Source organism: Microcaecilia unicolor, chromosome 2 (genome assembly GCF_901765095.1).
Source record: "Microcaecilia unicolor chromosome 2, aMicUni1.1, whole genome shotgun sequence".
Taxonomy (NCBI): domain Eukaryota; kingdom Metazoa; phylum Chordata; class Amphibia; order Gymnophiona; family Siphonopidae; genus Microcaecilia; species Microcaecilia unicolor.
The window spans coordinates 345524725-345548772 of NC_044032.1; the positions used below are offsets into that span (position 1 = coordinate 345524725).

General features: G+C 48.0%; 1 protein-coding gene across 1 annotated transcript in view; it reads right to left on the reverse strand.

Annotated features, from left to right (window-relative positions):
* LOC115463716 (zinc finger protein 493-like) overlaps positions 1-9799 on the reverse strand; it is a 158993-nt gene extending 149194 nt beyond the window's left edge. The window contains exons 1-3 of the mRNA XM_030194436.1: positions 9680-9799; positions 7978-8091; positions 7710-7823 (exon numbers count right to left, since the gene is read on the reverse strand). Coding sequence (XP_030050296.1) covers positions 7710-7823; positions 7978-8091; positions 9680-9719 — 268 coding nt within the window. The 5' untranslated portion in view covers positions 9720-9799. The remainder of the gene's footprint in view (positions 1-7709; positions 7824-7977; positions 8092-9679) is intronic.
* Positions 9800-24048: the final 14249 nt, after the last annotated feature.

Consider the following 24048-nt stretch of genomic DNA (forward strand, 5'->3'; position numbering starts at 1 on the left):
GGAATGACTGTGACCCTGCTTGCTGCGGAGACCCTGCACTATTTCTGAGACCAGACTCGCTGGGGAAGACAGCTCGAGTCTGAGAAGGATCTACTCTTATCTCATCCTAACTGCCAGGGAGACAGCTTGGTGAGACCCAGAGATTTATTTCCTATAGTCTGGGATTAGTGATTGGTGGCAGGGCCGCCGAGAGACTGGGCCGGGCCCGGGACAAGGCCGCCCCTTACCCCCCCCCCCCCGCCGTGGTCACTGCCACTGCCACTCCCCCCCCCCCCCCCAAGCTCCCCTCCGTAAGCCACCGGGCTGGGCCCCTGCACTATATGTAGATCCTTCAAGAGGTAGTGTGTCATGATTTAGGCTCTACACCTTTTCTGATGTTTTGGTGCCACCTCAGTAAAGCCAAAACACAATCTCTCCACTGCAAAACACTATACACAAACTTGTGCAAAAACCCACTCATAACCTTACCAAACCATAACAGCACTAATTCCAAGGACAGGACGAGCTACAACCTTATGCATGGAAAGGCAGCACTATAATTACACCGGGCTCTAAAACACCAGTACACAACCTAATGAAAAACAAAACAAAAAGGGCTGCAAATACTACACACTAGCAGAATACTGTACCTTGATCACACATGAAAAACACATGGCAACAGATATGACACAAGGAACTAGAAGTAAAACAATATGAAGGCAAAATACTGAACTAGAAAGTTACCTCAAGAAGTCAGACTCAGCATGCAGCAATACTAGAAAACTTAAAACTTGCATGAAAAATATCACAGATACACATTTCCAAAAGCTGACATATTCCAATTAATAAATTCTAAATAAAATACTTTTTTCTACCTTTGTTGTCTGATCATAGTTTTTCTATTTGCTTTGGTCCCGTCTTCTGTTTTATGCAGTGTCTTCTTTCCATTTGATATTTTTTTCTTTCACCATGTCCACCATCCTCCTGTGTCCTTATGCGTCCTGTCTACCATCTATAGCCCTGTCCCTATCCTTCCTCAAGTTTCGGCATCGGTCATGAAAGTGTCTCCGATCCAGCCTTAAATTCAGCAATTTTCTCCATATCCAGCATTTCTCCTCACTCCCCTCCCCTCCATCCATATGCATGTACTTCCTGTCTTCCCTATCCTCCATCCATATCCATCATTTCTCCTCTCTCCCTTCCCCTCCATCCGTGTGCATCTCCTTCCTTTGTCTTTCCTTCCCTTCATCCTTGTCCAACATTTCTTCTCTCTTCCCTGCCCTCCACTCCATCCATCCATGTTCAGCATTTCTCCTCTCTTCCCTTCCCTCCATCCATGTGCATCTCCTTCCTGACTTCCCTCCCCTCCATCCATCCATGTCCAGCAACTCTCATTCTCCCCGGCCTCTCCTCCATCCACCCATATCCAGTAAATTTCCTCTCTCCCCTGCCCCCTCCAATCATCCATCCATGTTCAGCAATTCTCCTCTCCCCTCTGCCCTGCCCTCCTGTCCAGCGATCTCTTCTCTCTCCCCCCCTGCCCTCTTGTCCAGCAGTCTCTTCTCTCCCCCCCCCTGCCCTCTTGTCCAGCAGTCTCTTCTCTCTCCCCCCTGCCCTCTTGTCCAGCAGTCTCTTCTCTCTCCCCCTGCCCTGCCCTCTTGTCCAGCAGTCTCTTCTCTCTCCTCCTGCCCTCTTGTCCAGCAATCTCTTCTCTCTCCCCCTGCCCTCTTGTCCAGCAATCTCTTCTTTCTCCCCCCCAGGCCTCCCCCCCCCTCCGAGATCCAAGGCCTCCCTCCCCCCTCCGAGATCCAAGGCCCCCCTACTACTACTATTCATTTCTATAGCGCTACTAAACTCCCTCCCTCCGAGATCCAAGGCCCCCCTCTCCCTCTGTCCGTCCGAATTCCAAGGCCCCCCTCCGTCCCTCCCTCTGAATTTCAAAAGCGATCTTGTTCTTACTTCGTCGGGGGTTACGGCGAGAGCAGCACGCAGCCGCAGTGAAAAGCGTGCAGGCTCCCGCTTCAGCCTACAAGGGAAGGCTGAAGCGCGAGCCTGCACACTTTTCACTGCATCTGCATGCTGCTCTCGCCGTAACCCCTGATGAGGTAAGAAGATTGCTTTTGAAATTCAGAGGGAGGAACGGAGGGCGGGCCCTGGGAGTCGGACGGAGGGACCTAGGAGTCGGATGGAGGGGCGAGCACCCACGGGGGGCCCGGGCCTGGGGAATTTTGTCCCCCTGTTCCCCCCTCTCGGCGGCCCTGATTGGTGGTTGTCTCAGCCAAGATAGGTTACCTCATGACTCGTGGTGGGAAGATTGCTGCTAATAACTGTATTTACCTCAGAAACACAGTTTCAGTATTACAAGTCAGGGTGTGTAATTTACCTAGTAACCCAGTAAGAATCAGAGTGTATAGTTAGTGACAATATATTTTTGTAGTTCTCTTATCAGCAAGTTCTATATATTTGTATTCTGCTAAGCCTTGCTACAGAGTTTTCTATTTTGTATATCTTCTATCTATAATAAAGCTAATATATATATATATATATATATATATATATATATATATATATATATATATATATATATATATATATATATATATATATATATATATATATATATCAGTTGGCTTAGTTTCGTTTCTCTCTTTCGGAAGCATTGGCTTGGTGCCAATCCAGGTTCTATTCATCCCCAGACAGAAATTAGAGTATTTTGCTTGCAAATAATTCTATAATTGGAACCTGGGCATAAATGAGACTGGTGGGAGGTGTTTTCCTATAATTATCATTTATGACTACCTACAAGCCCCGCAACACACTGGTTGAGAACCATTGGATTAGAGGGAACAATGTTGGTGAGGTTCTTTTTTCCCTTTTTTTAAAATTTTTTTACTGCTTTTAAGAGATTTGTTTGCAATTATGACTTTTGTTGTTAAGTTACATATCTATCATGAAAAGGTTTTTAGTAAATAAGATGCTCAGCTTCACAATATACTTTCTAGAAACTGTGTTAGCAGTGGCTATTGTGTGCATTGTTGTTGACTGTTGGATATATGCGTCCATGAGGAACTCCTCTCTAAATGCTACTAGAGCAGAGACTAGTACGTATACTGCTGCAGCTGTGAAGGAAACAGCCTGTGCTTAGTTGTGCTTTAAGTTTGTTTTTTTTGACAGTCTAGAAGAATAATTAGATTTATTAATTTATATTCTGCATTTCTAAAAGCAGTTGTTTGCAGGTAGTGGATTTTTTTTTAACTGCTTTTAAGAGATGGTTTGTGATTATGACTTTTGTTGTTAAGGTACATAGCTACCAGGGAAGGGTTCTTAGTAAATAAGATGCTCAGCTTCACAATATATTTTCCAGAAACTGTGTGAGCAGTGGTTAATAAGCGCATTCTTACAGCTGTGAAGAAGATAGCTTGTGTTCTATTGTGTTTTGAGTTGGTATTTTTTTTTTATCCTAAATAGTTTTCATGCTTTTTTAGCTCAATAGTTTTTAATGATGAGCTTGTATAGTAGTTTGAAATCTGCATTAGATGCCTTTCCGCCAAACTCATGAGCAGAGCCGTCTCGCTTGCCAACCGCGGACTCTTTGTACCGCCCTGCCGGTTGACATAAGCTACCGCTGTCGCGTTGTCGGACATGACTCTTACTGCCTTTCTGACCACACTTGAGCGAAACGCCAACAGAGCTAGCCGAATCGCCCTTGTCTCCAACCGGTTGATAGACCACTGAGCTTCCTCCGTCGACCACCGCCCCTGCGCGGACCGACCGAGACACCGAGCTCCCCAGCCCAGCAGACTGGCATCCGTTACCAGAATCACCCACTGAGGAGGTTCCAAAAGCATGCCCTTTTTCATATGGGTTGAGCACAGCCACCACTGGAGACTGCGCCAAGGAGCCCCCCTCAATGGCAACCGCAACTCCAAACTGTGTACCTAGGGAGACCACCGGGACAACAGAGCCGACTGAAGCTGACGCATATGCACCCTGGCCCATGGTACTACCTCTATTGTCGCTGCCATGAGGCCCAGAACCCGAAGGTACATTCGAACCATCGGACTCTGAACGGACATTAACAGCCGGACCTGCTGCTGAAGAGAGGCGATCCGAGAATCAGGCAGAAAAACACGACCCACTGCAGTGTCGAACCACATTCCCAAGTACTCCAGACTCTGCGATGGGATCAACTGACTTTTGACTACATTCACTACCCATCCGAGCGATTCCAGAAATGCGACCACCTGAGCCGTCGCTGCAACACTGTGAGCCTGAGACTTCGCCCGGATCAACCAGTCGTCCAGATACGGAAGCACCAGAATTCCCTGCCTCTGCAAAGCCGCTGCTACCACCACCATTATCTTGGAGAAGATGCGTGGAGCCGTTGCCAGACCAAAAGGCAGAGCACAGAACTGAAAGTGCCTCCCTAAAACAGCAAAACGAAGGAAACGCTGATGGGCCTCTCGAATCGGCACGTGCAGATACGCTTCCGTGAGATCCAGTGACGTGAGAAATTCTCCCTGACGAACAGCCACTATGACCAAACGCAGAGTGTCCATGCAGAAGGATGACACCTTGAGCGCCCCATTGACCCTCTTGAGATCTAAAATGGGTCGCAACTGGTCCTCCTTCTTCTGCACCACAAAGTCAATGGAACAACCACCCATTCCTTGCTCATGCCAAGGAACGGGTACCACAGCTCCCAACTGGATTAAGCGGCCCAGAGTCTCTTGAATAGCCTTTAACTTGACTCAAGAGTGACAAGGAGAGGGAAGAAACAGATCCGGCAGCGGGTGCTTGAACTCAAGTGCATAACCGTCGCGAACAACCTCCAGCACCCATTGATCTGAAGTAATTTGGGTCCACCCCTGATAAAACAGATGAAGTCGCGCCCCGACCTTCATCAGAGGCTGGACCCGCACACCTTCATAAGGAGGACTTATTACCATTTCCGGCACCTCCGGAGGAGTCCCAACCTCCTCGACGACCCCTTCGAAAGGACTGTGTCCGCTGGAAAAACCGGCTTTTAGAAAGAGATACAAATCTGTCCGGCCTGTACCGCCTCGCGTCCTTAAACAGACCTCTAGCCGAACCCCCTCAACTAGCCGACTTAGGCCGTAACTCCGGCAACCGTGAGACCTTGGTATCCTCAAGACCACTCATCAGTTTATCCAAGTCCTCTCCAAACAACATAGAACCTTTGAAAGGTAGAGAACACAACTTTGCTTTAGAGGCCGCATCTGCCACCCAGCCCCTAAGCCAAAGAGCCGAGCCATCACTGCCAGTCATATTCTTAGCCGAAGCCCTTAGCAAATCATAAAGGGTGTCTGCCAAAAACGAAGACCCCATCTCCAATTTGGCCAGCTCCTGAACCAAACCAGTCCTATCTAACGCAGGCTCATCCAAGAGCTTCTCCGCCCAACGGAAACAAGCTCTAGCTGCCAAGCCCCCACACACAGAGGCTTGCAAGGCCAAAGCCGACAAATCAAAGCTGCGCTTCAGAAAGGACTCTAGCTTCCTATCCTGAGGATCCCGTAAGGCTGTACCACCATCCACCGGAATGGCCGTAGCCTTAATAACCGCCATAACCACCGCATCCACAGTAGGTGGTTTCAGCAGGGCCAAATCTTCCGGAGGCAAGGGATACAGCCGCGCCATAGCCCTAGACACCTTACAAGCAGCCTCCGGCACAGACCATTCCTGAAAACCCATGTCTCTAATGTCTGAATTCATGGGAAAGGAACGGGAGGCTCTCCGAATCCCCTTAACCAAGGGATCTACCTGGGGTCCCTCCACAGAGGGAGTGGCTGCCGGAGCAAACTTCAAAGTAGAGATCACCTGATCAATGAGCTCTAACAACTCCTCCTTATGAAAAATGTGAACCACTGAAGAATCTTCCCCAGGCCTTAGCCCATCCTGATCCTCAGACTCATCTAAGAGATCCTCCTCTCCTGGGTCACTCCAAACCTCCAACCCAGGCAGAGAAAGTATCTCCATAGGCTCCCAAATATCCACCCGCGGGCGCTTAACTAGCTAGCAGCATCCGGGGAACAAACAGCCTGAGAGGGGCCAGCTCTCCAGGCATTATACAGAGATCAAACAAACTCAGGAGGGAAACCAGACCCCCCCCCCCCCCCCGACGCTGCTGAAGACCCAACAACACTTCCCGCAGTCTCTGCGACAGACCCCCCTCGCGGCAGGTCCATCGCGTGATCCGTGACTAAACTAGGCGCGCTTCCCGCCACACAAGGGTCCCCCGGCACCGGTATGGAATGCATGGCCAAAAGGGCCACGCTTCCCTCCAAAAATGGCTCCATCGAGGCCGACCCGAGACGTGCAGCCAAAATGGCCATGTTTCCCGCCAAAACTGGCCCCGCCGTTGCCGGCCCGGAATATGCAGTCAAATCGCCACCCAACACCTCCGCCGACTCAGGGGAAAGCACGGGGGCAAGAGCGCTGACAACGTAGGCTCCCCACAAAATTTACATTGGCCACCTTTCACTTCAACACTGCGCTTCGCGCAAAACCGACACCTCACCAGCTTAGACATAATGGCCGCGAACACAATAAAAACAAACAGTTGCTTTGTGCTCTGACAAACTAATAGGCAAAACTGCCTAAGGCAAGAACGCCCTTGAAGACGTTTTATCTCTGGACTGCCACAAGAACGGCCAAAATAGCCGCCTTTTAAAAACGTTTATTTTTTATTTTATTAAACCTCGTTGCTGATGTCTAAACGCCTCAAGGGTACAGAACAAGGTCTGTAGCCGAGGTCAAGCAGTCCTCCAGAGGAAGAGCACAGGTGGAGGGACCCGGCCACCCGGGTGCGACACCCCACAGGGAATAAGAAGCCCCTTAGGACTTACACCCTGTAATAGAGATCCAAGTGTGGGTTCTCTAACATTTACAACCCAACCTAGAAACCCCAAACGGGCCTACCACACTGAGTACACTGCACAGGCTGCACACATCTACCCTCTGCTGAGACTGAGAAAATACTGGTTAGTAGAAGGTCTTCACTGGCTACTTGTATAAGAAGTTTTAGTGTTCTCAGTCTCCCTCTGCTGGTAGGAGTGCATAAGCCAAGCGTCTTGAATGGTCTGGAGGATTGCTGAGGAATGAATCAATTTTTCACTCTTTCAAAGATTGAAAGACCAGGGGACACTCAATGAAATTACATGGGAATACTTTATAAACAAATAGGAGTAAATATATTTTTTTCACACAAAGAATAGTTCAGCTCTAGAACTCGTTGCCGGAGGATGTGGTAAAAGTGGTTAGGTTATCTGGGGTTAAAATGGTTTAGACAAGTTCCACCAGGAAAAGTCCATAGTCTGTTAATGTGATGAAGCCACTGCTTGCCCCAAAACTAGTAGCATGGAATGCTGCTTCTGCCAGGTACTTGTGACCTGAATTGGCCACTGCTGGAAGGCTAGATGGACCATTGGTCTGACTCAGTATGGCTATTCTTAATCGTTTTCCCTCCATACCAGAGAAACCTCTTCACCATCAATGGGCCCTTTTAACAGAACAGATTTCTCAGCCCCATTTTGCATATCTGATGTCATCTCAATCAGTAGCCTCCTCCTCTCCAGGAGAGCCTACACCATCAAAAGCAGGGAAACAAACAATGGGAAGTGAGAGGATGATAATCTTACATCCCTCCAACAATAAATTACTGAATGGTCCTGAGTGACCTTAGTAAAGATGTGTAGAAGATTTACACTTACTTATTACAGAAGGATGAATCTGTTCAGACGTCTCTGATTCAGGATGATTCATCAAGGGGAGATCTTCCTCTTGTTTAACACTCAATGAGAATACAGATGTTACAATCGGAAGACCTGTGATAAGAAAAACACATTTACAAAAATTCAGCAAATATCAGATAATATTAAATTAAGAAATAGATTTTAAATCTTCAAACATTTGAAGTCAATAACTCATTTCCTGTGATTTCAAAATGCAGAACCCTTTAAATCCAAAATATTTACTTACTCTTGGTGGGGTCATTTGGGTTTCCTTGACCCTCCCACTCAAAGTGTTGAGTGAAATATTTCTCATCTTCCTTTTGAATCTTGAATATAACATCAGGATTTACAATTGAATAACCTGTCAATAAGAAGTAGGAACATGACATTTAAATTGTATATATAGAACCCCTGGGAAGGTTCTATTTGTTTCTTGATCTGAAGAAGCAGTGCATGTGTGTACTATACCCTGTTTCCCTGAAAGTAAGACATCCCCCCAAAATAAGACCTAGTAGAGGTTTTCCTGAATTGGTAGATATAAGGCCTCCCCCGAAAGTAAGACCTAGCAAATTTTTGTTTGAAAGCAGGGATGCCGAGAGCCGGACAAGGCCGCCTCCCCTCCACCTGAGGTCGCCGGGCCCCCCTCCACCCACCCTCCGTCGCTCCCGGAACTAACCTTAAACGCCTCCTTTCACCTTCGCAGCAAGCAGCAGCAGGGCAGACCTCTCCTCCTTCCTTCCGTATCCCGCCCTCGCGGACATTACGTCAGGCGAGGGTGGGACATGGAAGGAAGGAGTGACCTGTCCTGCTGCTGCTTGCTGCAAAGGTGAAAGGAGACGTTTAAGGTTAGTTCCGGGAGCGACGGAGGGAGGCGGGCGGGCCAACCCCGATGTTTCCCTGAAAAATAAGACAGCCCCTGAAAATAAGACCTAGCGCATTTTGGGGGGCAAAAATTAATATAAGACAGTGTCTTATTTTCGGGGAAACACGGTACATCTTGAGATGTGTATCTATGTCTGACAAGGCTCAGAGAGTACAGGCAGCAGTGGCCTGCCACCTGATTAACCTTGGAGGTTAGCTGATACAGTCAGGGCTCTCCTAGGTTAAGGCACTGTAGCTGCCAATCTTCTGGATGCTACATGCAGAGGTTACATGTTGTACAATATACTGAGTAAAGTGCAGCTGACATGTCGTGCTCTTACACAGAAGCTGTAGTTCTCAGAACGAAATCTGAGAAGTGAATCCTCTCTCTGGTCTTCTGTGCCAAACTGTTATGTATGGAAAAGGGAGGCAGACAGAAGCTGCTCTTGTGTGAAACCTTTGGATTCTGTAAACCTGGGAACCCAAATTTGCAAATAGGTTGTATATTTATGCACACAATATATAGAATAGTCCCAGTTACGCACCTAACTTGCTTATCAAACTAGGCCTTACATACCACTAATAGCTGCTCAGTAGTGTGAATTGGTACTAAATTGTGATTACTTGGGTATCTTCACTTAGATGCTAATCTAGAAACTTGGCACCTAAATGTCATAGCATGCAATCACAAATGGGTGGATCCGGGTATGTCTTGAAGTTGCTCACTTAAGTTATAGAATACTATTACTCATGCACACAACTGTCAACTTTAAGCAGGAACCTTTACATCAGCATCTGTCATGGCTTAAGTTCTCGCACCTAAAGTTAGGCACACATATGCGGACTTACGCTCTATTCCACAATGGCAATTACACATACAATTGCAGTTACAGAATTAGGGTTTTAGTGCACAAATTTTGAGCATCAGTTCATGAATTTACCACTTTATCTTACAGCTCAGAGCAGCATCTTCTTTCACTAGCTCCAGGTTCTACATTTCACACGTCCATGTGAGCTGCTACCTGTGTCTTTTCAACTACCGATTCCATAATGTGCCTGTATAATAAATGACAGAGAAACATATTTACCTCGGGACATGAGAATGCCATGAATCTCCTTGATAACCATCTTGTATAGCTCCTTCTGCCATTCTCCCAAAATGTGCCACTCCACTTCCAAGAAATAAGCAGCAACATCCTTGAATATGACTGATACCTGGAACAGCAAAGAGGGTGTCTACCCTAAGTCAAATCCATTATAATAATAGATATTGTTGTATGACCTCTGCCAATGAAATCAGATCTGCAATAATTAGTTGGAAGAGATCTTTGTTCCCTTAACTATCTGGGATTCTGCATACATTGTCTGGTTCCCAGCGATACAGTGGAAATCTCACTTTTGGCTAATTCAGCAGCTGAAAAAAGGAGCAATAGAAATCTGTACATGTGGACCAATGACTTTAGCCTGTGTGGGGTACATAAAAAAGGAGAGCAGCAGCACCAGAAGAAGGGTGGAAGGTACAGAAGTTGGTGGATTTGTATCTGTAGACAGGAAAGTAGAGAGAGCTGGGGTAGAGAATGACACGGGAACAGGGAACTGCAATAACCGCAGGGATGGGGACAGAGCCCACGAGGACGGGGACAGATTTTGTCCCTGTGTCATTTTCTACTCTGAAGACTGTTAATGAACTGGATTGTTATTTATGTTTGAGTAATGAAGACAACAATATTTTGATTTTTTGGAAAAACAAGCAAACATGCTGGCCACAACTAGCAAAATTTGCATGGGGGATCGTGTATATCCTGCTACCAGCACATCCTCTATTGCAGGAAGGACTGTGGAAGATAGGAGATCTAGACTTAATCCTGAGATTGTTGATGATTTCTTATTCATCCACAGATTAAAAAATCATAACATAGTAACAAATAATAACACAGTAAATGACGGCAGACAAAATGAAGATATATACCTTTAGCAGGTATCCTCCGAGGACAGCAGGCTGATTATTATCACCGATGGGTCGTCATCTGCGACGGCCCAGGAGACCGGAACTTGTAAAAAGCAAAGAACTTTCCAGAAACGCGCCGTCACGCAGGACAAGACACCACACATGCGTGAGGAGCTTCCCACCCGCGACGCAAGCGTGCTCTCCTCAGTTAAATAAATAGTAAAATATAAAACAGGAACAAAGGGGAGGAGGGAGGGTTGTGATAATATTCAGCCTGCTGTCCTCGGAGAACACCTGCTACAGGTATGTATCTTCATTTTCTCCGAGGACAAGCAGGCTGAATATTATCACCGATGGGGTATCCCTAGCCCCCAGGCTCACTCAAAACAATTAACACTGGTCAATTGGGCCTCGCATCGGTGAGGACATAAGAGATTGACCTGAAAATAAATTCAACTAAATGAGAGTGAAACCTGGAACAGAACAGAAATGGGCCTAGGAGGGTGGAGTTGGATTCTAAACCCCGAACAGATTCTGCAGCTCCAACTGTCCAAACCGACTGTCGCGTAGGATATCCTGCTGAAGGCAGTAGTGAGATGTGAATGTGTGGACTGATGACCACTTTGCAGCCTTGCAAATCTCTTCAATAGAGGCTGACTTCAAGTGAACCACTGACACAGCCATGGCTCTGACATTACGAGCCGTGACATGGCCCTCGAGAGTCAGCCCAGCTTGGGCATAAGTGAAGGAAATGCAATCTGCCAGCCAATTAGAGATGGTGCATTTTCCGATGGTGACTCCCCTCCTGTTGGGGTCGAAAGAAACAAACAGCTGGGCGGACTGTCGATAGGGCTTAGTCCGCTCCACGTAAAAGGCCAATGCTCTCTTGCAGTCCAAGGTGTGCAGCTTGTCCTCACCAGGGTGGGTATGTGGACAGGGAAAAAATGTTGGCAAAACAACTGACTGGTTCAGATGGAACTCCGACACCACCTTCGGCAAGAACTTAGGGTGAGTGCGGAGGACTACTCTGTTATGGTGAAACTTGATATAAGGTGCATGCACCACCGGGGCTTGGAGCTCACTGACTCTACAAGCAAAGTAACAGCCACCAAGAAAACGACCTTCCAGGTCAAGTACTTCAGATGGCAGGAATTCAGTAGCTCAAAAGGAGCTTTCATCAGCTGGGTGAGGACGTTGAGATCCCATGACACTGGTGGAGGTTTGACAGGGGGCTTAGACAAAAGCAAACCTCTCATAAAACGAACAACTAAAGGCTGTCCAGAGATAGGCTGACCCTCTACATGTTGATGATAAGCACTAATTGCACTAAGATGAACCCTTACGGAATTGGTCTTGAGACCAGACTCTGATAAGTGTAGAAGGTATTAAAGCAGGGTCCGTGTAGGCCAAGAAAAAAGGATCTAGGGCCTTGCTGTCACACCAGACGGCAAATCTCCTCCATTTAAAAGAATAACACTTTTTCATGGAATCTTTCCTGGAAGCAAGCAAGACTCGGGAGACACCCTCTGAAAGGCCTAAAGAGGCAACTTCTAAGTTCTCTACATCCAGGCCGTGAGAGCCAGAGACTGAAGGTTGGGATGTAGAAGCGACCCCTTGTTCTGAGTGATGAGGGTCGGAAAACAGTCCAATCTCCACAGTTCTTCGGAGAACAACTCCAGAAGAAAAGGGAACCAGATCCCTGACGGGGCCATAAAGGTGGAATCAGAATCATGGTTCCACGGTCTTGCTTGAGTTTCAGCAGAGTTTTCCCTACTAGAGGTATGGGAGGATATGCATACAGAAGGCCTGTTCCCCAATGTAGGAGAAAGGCATCTGACGCTAGTTTGTCGTGGGCCTGAAGTCTGGAACAGAACTGAGGGACCTTGTGATTGATTTGAGTGGCAAAAAGATCCACCAAGGGGGTGCCCCACGCTTGGAAGACCTTGCGGACAACATCCATAGTCAGTGACCACTCGTGAGGTTGCATTATCCTGCTCAGTCTATCGGCCAAACTGTTGTTTACGCCTGCCAGATAGGGGCCTGGAGAAACATGCCATTGTGGTGAGCCCAAAGCCACATCCAGACGGCTTCCTGACACAGAGGGCGAGATCCGGTGCCCCCCTGCTTGTTGGTGTAATACAATGCAACCTGATTGTCTGTCTGAATTAGAATGACTTGATTGGACAGCCGATCTCTGAAAGCCTTTAGAGAATTCCAGATTGCTTGTAATTCCAGGAAGTTGATCTGACGATCCTTCTCCTGAAAAGGCCAAGCTCCCTGAGTGTGAAGTCCATCTACATGAGCTCCCCACCCCAGAAGGGATGCATCCGTCGTCAGCACTTTTTGAGGCTGAGGAATTTGAAATGGACATCCCAAGGTCAGATTGGATCGAATGGTCCACCACTGAAGGGATCTGCAAAACTTGGTGGAGAGATGGATTACATCCTCTAGATCCCCTGTGGCCTGGCACCACTGGGAAACTAGGGTCCACTGAGCTGATCTCATATGTAGGCGTGCCATGGGAGTCACATGAACTGTGGAAGCCATATGCCCTAAAAGTCTCAACATCTTCCGAGCTGTGACCTGTTGAGACGCTCGAGCCAAGGACACTAGGGCCAGGAAACAAGGACACTGCCCTTGCCTGGGGAAGATAAGCTCGAGACGTCCGTGTGTCCAACAGAACTCCAATTTCTGAACCAGGACAAGGTGGGACTTGGGATAATTGATTACAAACCCTAGTAGCTCCAGCAGTCGAATAGTCATCCGCATGGACTGTAGAACCCCTGCCTCCGAGGTGCTCTTCACCAGCCAATCGTCGAGATAAGGGAACACATTTACTCCCAGTCTGCGTAGCGATGCTGCAACAACTGCCAAGCACTTTGTGAATACCCTGGGCGCAGATGCGAGACCAAAGGGCAGTACACAGTACTGAAAGTGCTGAGTTCCCAACCAAAATCGAAAATACTTCCTGTGAGCTGGAAGTATCGAAATGTGAGTATAGGCATCCTTTAAGTCCAGAAAGCATAGCCAATCGTTTTCCTGAATCATCGGAAGAAGGGTGCCCAGGGAAACCATCCTGAATTTGTTCAGGGCCCTTAGGTCTAAGATGGGACACATCCCCCCTGTTTTCTTTTGCACAAAGAAGTACCTGGAATAGAATCCCAGCCCTTCTTCCCCTGGTGGAACGGGTTCGACCACATTGGCCTTTAGAAGGGCGGAGAGTTCCTCTGCAAGTACCTGCTTGTGCTGGGAGCTGAAGGACTGATCTCCCGGTGGGCAATTTGGAGGCTTGGATACCAGATTGAGAGTGTATCCTAACTGGACTATTTGAAGAACTCACCTGTCAGAGGTTATAAGAGGCCACCTCTGGTGAAAAAATATCAACCTCCCCCCGACAGGCAAGCCGTCCGGCACGGACACTTGTACCAAGGCTATGCTGCACTGGAGCCAGTCAAAAGCCCGTCCTTTGCTTTTGCTGGGGAGCCCTAGGGGCCTTAGGGGAACGGCGTTGACGGGAACGAACATGCAGGGGCTGAGCCTGAACCGGCTGGCAAGAAGCAGGAATGTACCTACGGCTGTTATAGGAATAGGGAGCACTCCTCTTCCCTCCAAAAAACCTCCTAGAAGAGGAGGCAGTAGCAGAAGACATCCGGCGGGAGAGAGAATCCATGGCGTCATGATGCTTTTTTATCTGATTGACCATGTCCTCTACTTTTTCTCAAAAAAGATTATCCCCCCGGCAAGGAACATCCGCCATTCGCTGCTGGGTCTTCTGATCCAGGTCAGAGACACGCAGCCATGAGAGTCTGCGCATCTACTCGGGATGCCACATCAAAAGTGTCATAAGACCCCCTGGCCAGGAATTTGCGACACGCCTTCTGCTGCCTGACCACCTGGTGAAAAGGTTCAGCAAGCTCCGGAGGATGTGCTTCAACTAAACTGGACAGTTGCCTCACCGAGTTCCGCAAGTGGATGATTGTGTAGAGCTGGTACGTCTGGATCTTGGCAGCGAGCATAACGGCCTGAAACGTTCTTCTTCCAAAAGAATCCAAGGTCCTAGACTCTCTGCCTGGGGGCGTCGAGGCATAGTCTCTAGAACTCTTGGCTCTTCTGAGAGCAGAGTCCACCACTATGGAATCATGAGGAAGTTGGGCCTTCACCATTACAGGCTCTCCATGGACTCTGTACTGGGACTCGGATTTTTTGGGGACAACTGGATTAGAAAGAGGGTACGACCAATTTCGCATAAACACTTCCCTCAGTGTATTATGCAAGAGGGCCGTAGCAACCTCAGCAGGCGGAGAAGGATAATCCAGGACGTAGAGCATCTCGGCCCTGGGCTCATCCATAACCTCCATAGGGAATGGAATGTCCTTAGACATTTCCCGCATAAAAGATGAGAAAGTGAGACTCTCGGGTGGAGACATTCTACACTCAATTGGCAGAGTAGGATCAGAGGGAACCCAACACAACTCTTCCTCCGAAAATTATTTGGGGTCTTCCTCCTTCCCACGAGCGCTCATCGGTGTCAGACAAGAGCTCCCAAAGAGCAGCCCAAACCCAAGCCTGTCTCGATGTCGACGACCTCGAGGGGGGTGTTGAGAAGTCAACCCCGCCTGGACTCCGGTGAAGCTTCCTCCACCGACGTCGAGGGGGAATCAACCTGGGTGTCAGCCGACGCTGGTACCACAAGCGGTACCGAGGACGGGGATCTCCTCAAAGGCGATGGTACAGATGCCGCCTCCGCAGTCAGTACCGGAGGCACAAGCACCCCCGACACCGAGGCAGATTGGTGAAGCAACCCTTCCAGAAGCTCTGGAAGAAGGGCCCGGATGCACTCGTCGAGAGCTTCCATCGGAAAAGGCTGGAGGATGCAGGAGTCGGTTGCAGAATATGAAGGGGCTCGAGAGCTGGTACCAGACTGCCAGATGACCGACACATCGGCACCTCCTGAATGGAGGGTAAGCGGTCCTCCCGGTGCCGACGCTGGGTGCTGACTCCCTCGGCTCCCCGGAGCTCTCGGTACCGTGCACGGAAGGAGATCGATGACGGTGCTTCTTAGACTTTGCTCGACGCCCATCATCAAGACTCCTCGGTACCAATGAGGAGGACATGGAATCCTCACGCCTCCTCGGGGCCGGGTCCGACGCAGGTCGGTCCCGGGGGGCCTGCATAGCAGTAGGCCTCGAGATAGGTGGAGACCCACTCGATGCCTCGCTGCTCCCAGCTCGATGCGGTCTTTCGGCAGCCATTACCTGGACTCTCGGTGTCACTGCTTCCCACGACGTCGACGCCAATGTCGACGTCGAAGGACAGGACCAATCTGAAAAAAGTTTCTCACGCTGAGCTTCTCGAGCCACTTGGGTCCATTTTTTCATCAACTTACACAGCTTACAGGCAGCTGGGAGATGGTCGGGCCCAAGACACTGAAGACACCACGCGTGGGGGTCGGTACCCGAGATGGTCTGGTTGCAGCAAGTACAACATTTGAAGCCGCTGGGAGTCTTCGATGACATGGGCGGGAAAATAGCGGCTGCGAAATTAAAAGGCTCGATGGTGCCAAATAAAAAGGCACAAAAAAAGGTAAAAAGACCTGACCGAGAAGCCTAAAGGCGGTCGCAACGAAAAAGAAAGGAAACCTTAAAAATGAAGAAAACTAAGAAATAAAAGGAAAAATCTAAAACTAGCTAACTTTTTTTTTTTTTTTTTAAGAACTCAAGGCAAATAGCTGCTGAAAAAAAGGGAGCGATAAACGCCCAAACGGTTCTCCTGAGCCGAAAAACAAGGAGCGTGGTCGAAAAAAAACTCTCCAGTCCGCGGATAGAAAAGAACTGAGGACAGCACGCTCGCATCGCGGGTGGGAAGCTGCTCGCACATGTGCAGTGCGTCTTGTCCCACATGACGGTGCGTTCCTGGAAAGTTCTTTGCTTTTGTTTTTAATTTCCCCTCTGCTAGACCTCTATCTGACTCCTTCACACGGGGGACTAATAGTACCTATTTCATATATCAGGTTCTGTATAGTTTCTCTAACCTCCATTGTCACCCAATCATAAGGGGGTCTGTTCTGGGGTGGCATTAGGAGCTGTAATTGAAAACTAATTCCCATTACTACTGCTTTCTGTTTCTCAGGATCTAGGTATATTCTGGGCCATTTGTACTCCCACATAAAGCCTATTAAAAATCTGTCCAAGTTTCTCCAAAGACTGAGTGTCACTTGTATGTGATCTGCCTTGTAGGCTAGATGTAAGGTACAGAGAAGATAAAATCAAGAGAAATAAAGACAGAGATAGGTTTAAATAAATAAATACATTTTATTTCTTACCCAAAGACAAGTCTTCAAGTTGATACAAATACAGACATCAGATTCTGCTTTCAACCGCACAGGGCTTCGCCGTCTGGAGAGGACTCTCAAACTAAGTCAAAATCTCACACCTTTTATACTCTATCCTCTCCATAGAAGTGAATGGTGAGGAACCTAGCTCCTTATATGTCTCAACTTCCTGAGATCATACTTTCCCATGCGATCTGCTATCTGATGTGCCCACCTCCTTCCGTTCTCAGCTACTGCTAATTATCAACATATTTTGGGAATCTTTGAGATAACAGTTTCACATCTTCCGGCTGCAATACCTCTCATACCTTTCTCATGAACTCTGTATTACCTCTGTATCATGGTATACCAAAACTAATAAGCTCCATTTTATTCATCTGATCTTTCATTACAGGTGCTATATTTGAATTAAAAATTGTACCAATTTGTGGCAGGACTCATTGTTCAGACCTGCTTTTTGCAGATTCTCAAATATTAAATCACTTACTTGTTGTTTGGCCTAGTCAGTACTTTTTCAGTTGTTTTTAGGCTGCATAGCTTTGGCCAGCAATATTCCAGTGGTAGCCTTAAAGCTAGGCCATATATTAACACTTTTTACAAGTTCTGGTCTCCTGGGCCGTTGCGGACGACGGCCCATCGGTGATAATATTCAGCCTGCTTGTCCTCGAAGAAAGACCTGAACAGTCCATCCACTCTGCCCAACAAGATAAACTCATTTTAAATGGTATGTGATACTTTATATGTATACCCGAGTTTGATTTGTCCCTGCCTTTCTCAGGGCACAGACCGTAAAAGTCTGCCCAGCACTGTTCCTTTCCTAAAAGTTCTGAAGCTAACGTTGAAGCCCCTTAAAATTTACACTCCAGCCCATCCTTATCTATTCAGCCACGATCAGTCCGCCCAGCACTGGTTTTACTCTCCAATTACCAGCGTCACCACCCAATCTCAGTGCTTCATAGCGCATATTTCTCCCCTCTAGGGCATACAGAACGGGTTGTATTTTGTACTCCTGGACATTTTAACAGGGTGGATTAGGATTCCTTGGGGTAGTAGAAATCAGCAATTGTTGGGGTAGAGGGTGGTGGTGAGAAGGAGGGTTATTATAGCTGCTCACTCTTATTATTGTTTTCTATTTGTAATTTATACACAATAGTTGCACAGCATATTGTTCCTTTTTATACTTTAATAAAAATATTTAAATATAAAATCATAATTGTTTGAGGCTTATGCAGATGAAGACAGAGCCCACAGGGATGGAGTGGGGACAGGGCAAGGCCGGGACAGAACCGACGGGGACAGGGCAGGGACAAACTTTGTCCCCGTGTCATTCTCTAAGCTGGGGTCAAGCCTGGGGATAGGAGAGAGTGTAAACATGAGAGACATTGATTATTATGCAGCACTATTTAACCATCCAGAAATAGCTGCTGACCAGTTAAAAAGCGTTTCAGTGCCTAACTGCTAGTATTAAGCGTGAGATAACCAGTTATCTCTGCTGAATATTCACAATCAGCGCTGAAAAGATAACTGACTTTATCATAAGATAACCAGCAATATTCAGAATTATTTGCTTAGGTTAAGTTTGAGCATGCCATTTAAAAAAAAACAGATATTCAAAGTCAGTCACCGGAAATGGAACAGCATTAAATATCTGGGGTCAGCGCCAATCATAGCACTTATTAGGGCTGCCTGAGAGTCTAACAGCATGCAAGTGATCTGCCCTAAACTATACCTAATTTGCAATTCAGTGAGAAGCAAACACAAAATAAAAGCATAAGAACATAAGTGTTGCCATACTAGGACAGACCGAAGGTCCATCAAGCAAGCATCCTGTTTCCAAAAGTGGCCAATCCAGGTTACAAGTACCTGGCAAGATCCCAAAACAGTACAATACATTTTATGCTGCTTATCTTAGAAATAGCAAAAATATGTAGGAGAAAATTTATGGAAACACTTATATATTAAAGGTGGGGTAGGGTCTCATAACATTAAACACGGCTACTATTCACTTCACTCCCGTGGTGAATCTATGCTCACGTTCTAATCATCGACTCATGCCACCCCCATCCTATATTATCAATCTACAATCAAGTTATAATACTGTGTTATATACTCATGAGACACTTAGCTTGACGGGCTGCTGCGTTCTTTTGTTTCTGGTGTATCTATATGCCCCGACAGGTGCCTGTTTCGCAACGCTTCATCAAAGGGAACTTTTACACCAGTCAGCTATTAAGTGCCACATCATCGCTAATCCTAGAAATAAGCAGTGGATTTTCCTCAAGTCTATCTTAATAATGGCTTATGGACTTTTCTTTTAAGAAGTTAGAAGGGTTTAAAAAAGTTTTGGCTAAGTTAACTACTTTTACCACATCCTCTGGCAATGAATTCCAGAGTTTAATTATTTGTTGAGTGAAGAAATATTTTCTCTGATTTATTTTAAATTTACTATTTTGTAGCTCCAATGCATGCCCCCAAGTCCTAGTAGTTTTGGAAAGAGTAAACAAGCAATTCACGTTTACCCGTTCCACTCCACTCATTATTTTATAGACCTCTATCATATCTCCCCTCAGCCATCTCTTCTCCAAGCTGAACAGCCCTAGCCGCTTTAGACTTTCCTCATAGGGAAGTCATCCCATTCCCTTTATTATTTTTGTCGCCCTTTTCTGTACCTTTTCTAATTTCACTATATCTTTTTTGAGATGTGGTGACTAGAACTGCACATAGTATTCGAGGTGCGGTCATACCATGGAGCGAAACAAAAGGTATTATAATGTCCTCATTTTTGTTTTCCATTCCTTTCCTAATAATACCCAACATTCTATTTGCTTTCTTAGCCGCCACAGCACACTGAGCAGAGGGTTTCAACGTATCATCAACAATGCCACCTAGATCCCCTTCCTGGTCGGTGACTCCTAATGTGGAACCATGCATCATGTAGCTATAGTTTGGGTTCCTCTTTCCCACATATATCACTTTGAACTTGCTCACAATAAACATTATCTGCCATTTGGATGTCCAGTCTCCCAGTCTCGCAAGTTCCTCTAGTAATTTTTCACAATTGTCTTGTGATTTAACAACTTTGAATAACTTTCGTGTCATCAGCAAATGTAATTACCTCACTAGTTACTCCCATCTCTAGACCATTTATAAATCTCTCTCTCTCTATGTGGGAAAATTAGGTTCTTACCTTGGTAATTTTCTTTCCTTTAGTCATAGCAGATGAAGCCATTACGTATGGGTTATGTCCATCAACCAGCAGGGGAGATAGAGAGCACTCAAACTTTCACAGTGCCCTCTTGGCCAGCTAGCTCCACTGCCTCTTCAGTATTTGAAGCTTCCAAAGCAGTATGGCAAACCGCAATGGGAATCACAAGAGCTTTCCTCACAGCGAACGATGGCCCATCACAAGGGCATGAACTCATAAAGGAGGGAATGCACATCCTCCTGGAGGGAATAAACTCATCCTCCTTATTGTATAAGTGGAGGGGAACACACGCGCCTCCTGGAAGGAATCACACATCCTCCCAACACACTGGAGGGAATGAACTCATCCTCCTATTTATAGAACTGGAGGGGAACACGCGCCTCCTGGAGAGAATCAACACATTCTCCAAAAAAAAAAACATGCTGGAGGGAATGAACACATCCTCCTAAACTTAAACTGAACATGAATCCTGAAGATTGTTTTCCAACTTTCTCCCAAGGAAGGAACTTCAGGAAATTAGAACAGAACCTGAAAAACAGATTCACAGCATACAGACAATCATACAGGGAGGGCTCATGGCTTCATCTGCTATGACTAAAGGAAAGAAAATTACCAAGGTAAGAACCTAATTTTCCCTTCCTTGTCATCAAGCAGATGAAGCCATTACGTTTGGGATGTAACAAAGCAATCCCTAGATAGGGTGGGAACAAGCCACACCACGCGCTAGCACTTGTGCACCAAAACGCGCATCCCTCCTGGCAGCCACATCCAGCCTGTAATGTCGGGCAAAGAAGAGCTTAGAAGCCCATGTTGCTGCACTGCATATCTCTTGAAGAGAGAGTGCTCCAGTTTCCGCCCAAGAGGAAGAAATCGCTCTAGTAGAATGTGACTTAAAGGCTACAGGCGGAACCCTGCCGGCCAGCAGATAAGCTGAAAAGATAGTTTCTTTGAGCCAGCGGGCAATAGTGGCTTTAGACGCTGGAGACCCTCTGCGAGAACCGGATAGCAAAACAAACAGATGATCAGAAGTCCTGAAAGAGTTAGTAACTCGCAGACACTGCAGCAGAGTCCTGTGCACATCCAAAAGGTGCAGCTGCCCAAAAGATTCTGGAAACTCTTCCTCTGAAAAAGAGGGCAAGAAAATAGGCTGGTTTAAGTGAAAGGCTGAAACCACCTTAGGCATAAAGGAAGGCACGGTCCGAACCGTGACTCCGGACTCTGAAAATTGCAGAAATGGGTCTCTACAGGACAGCACCTGGAGCTCTGACACCCGTCTCGCCGAGGTAATGGCCACCAGAAAAACGGCCTTCAGTGTCAAGTCTTTCTCCGATGCTCGCCGAAGCGGCTCAAAAGGAGATGCCTGCAGGGTTTTCAAAACTAGCCCCAGGTTCCAAGCTGGACAGGGTGCTCGCACTGGAGGTCGGAGCCGAAGCACCCCTCTAAGAAACCGTGCCACATCTGGGTGAGCAGCCAAAGACACGCCTTCCACCTTACCACGAAGGGAGGCCAACGCTGCCACCTACACCCGCAGGGAATTATAGGCCAAGCCTTTTTGTACACCTTCCTGCAAAAAGTCCAGAATCGGCGAGACAGGAGCCCGCATTGGAACAATGGCTCTGGAAGCACACCAAGACTCAAACAGGCACCAAATCCTGGCATAAGCCACGGAAGTGGACCGCTTGCGGGCTTGCAGGAGAGTGGAAATAACTATTGGAATAACCTTTATCCCTCAATTGCGCCCTCTCAATAGCCATGCCGTAAGACCAAAGCGGCCAGCGTCCTCCATGGCTACCGGTCCCTGAGTCAACAGGTTCGATACCAGAGGTAACGGCAGAGGAGCCTCCAGGAGCATCTGTCGGAGGTCTGCATACCAAGGTCTCCTTGGCCAATCCGGGGCGATGAGGACCACTTCTCCTGGGTGCAGCCGAATCCGCAAGAGCAGGCGCCCTATCAAGGGCCATGGGGGAAACACATAAAGTAGACCCGGAGGCCAGGGTTGAGCCAAGGCATCCAACCCCGCCGAGCGAAGATCTCTCTGTCTGCTGAAGAAGCACGGGACTTTGGTATTGGCACTTGTCGCCATTAGATCCATCACGGGCTTGCCCCATTTGGCACAGATCTGCAGGAATACTTCGTCTGCCAGATTCCATTCTGCTGGATCGATCTGATGCCTGCTCAGATAATCGGCCTGCACATTGCTCTGACCTGCAATATGAGCTGCCGACAGACACTGAAGATGCAGCTCGGCCCAGTGGCAAATCAGTTCGGCCTGCGCGGCTAGTGCTCTGCACCTTGTTCCGCCTTGTCGATTTATATAGGCTACCGTTGTCGTGTTGTCCGACATCACTCTGACAGCCAATCCTTCCAGGGTCACTTGAAAGGCCAGAAGCGCCTGAAACACCGCTTTCAACTCTAGGCGGTTGATGGACCACTCCGACTCCTCGGGTGTCCATAGACCCTGGGCATGCTTCCCCTTGCAGTGTGCGCCCCAGCCCTTCAGGCTGGCATCTGTTACCACTAGGCACCAAACGGGGAGCGTCAGCGGCATTCCTCGCCGCAGCATGCTGTCCGAGAGCCACCACTCCATGCTGAGACGGGCCGCAGGGAGCCAAGTAAGTCTGCATTGGTAATCCTGAGAAATAGGAGACCATCTCCGGAGTAGGGAATACTGTAGAGGTCTCAGGTGCGCTCTCGCCCAGGGTACCACTTCCATCGTGGCTGTCATCGATCCCAGCAGCTGGACAATGTCCCAAGCTCGCGGGCGGGGCATCCTCAGGAGCAGACGGACCTGATTCTGAAGCTTGCACCGCCTTAGCTCGGGTAGGAACACATAGCCCGAGACTGTGTCGAACCTGGCCCCCAAAAACTAGAGATTGTGAAGGGGACAGGTGACTTTTGGCCATATTGACGACCCAGCCTAGAGATTGCAGTACTGAGACCACTCTGGCTGTAGCTTGTAAGCTCTCTGTTGCAGAGTCTGCTCTGATAAGCCAGTCGTCTAGGTACGGGTGAACCCTGATACCTTCTCGCCTGAGAAAAGCAGCTACTACCACCATTACCTTCGAAAAGGTTCGGGGAGCTGTGGCGAGGCCAAAAGGCAAGGCCCTGAACTGGAAATGTTTTCCCAACACCGCAAACCTCAGAAACTTCTGGTGCGGGGGCCAAATCGGTATGTGCAAGTAAGCTTCTTTCAGGTCTAGAGACGTGAGAAACTCTCCTGGCTGAACCGCCGCAATGACGGAGCGCCGGGATTCCATGTGGAAATGCCGCACTCTCAGGGACTTGTTCACTTCTTTTAAATCCAGAATAGGGCGAAAGGACCCACCTTTTCGCAGCACCACAAAGTAGATGGAGTATCGGCCGCAGCCTTGCTCGGCGGGAGGCACCGGGGTCACTGCCCCTAACTGAATCAGACCTTGTAAAGTCTCCTCCACCGCCGCCCGTTTGACGGCAGAACCGCATCGGGACTCCACAAACACGTCTCTTACTGGGGCGTTGAATTCTATTCTGTATCCATCTCTGATCAGGTCCAGAACCCACTGATCTGAGGAAATCTTGGCCCACTCCTCGACAAAGAGGGAAAGCCGTCCTCCGATGACAGGCATCGAGGAGAGGGCCGGCGCACCATCATTGAGAGGGTCGCCCCTGAACTCCTGGTCTTGAGCCACCGGCTGCGGAACGCTTGTCCGAGCGAAAGGAGTTCCTCTGCTGACCACGGGCACGTGAAGTGAGCCCAGCAGAATGCCCCGGGCGGTACCTTCTAGCTTCACGGAAGCGAGGTCTGTACGAGGAGTGGACCGCCTGGACCTTAGAGGAAGGCCTCTGCCTATCTTCGGGCAAGCGCTGGGGTTTTGGATCACCCAGGCCTTTCACAATTTTCTCCAACTCCTCACCAAATAGGAGAAGTCCTTGAAAAGGCAACTTCACCAACCTTTGCTTAGAGGCCATGTCCGCTGCCCAGTGTCGTAGCCAC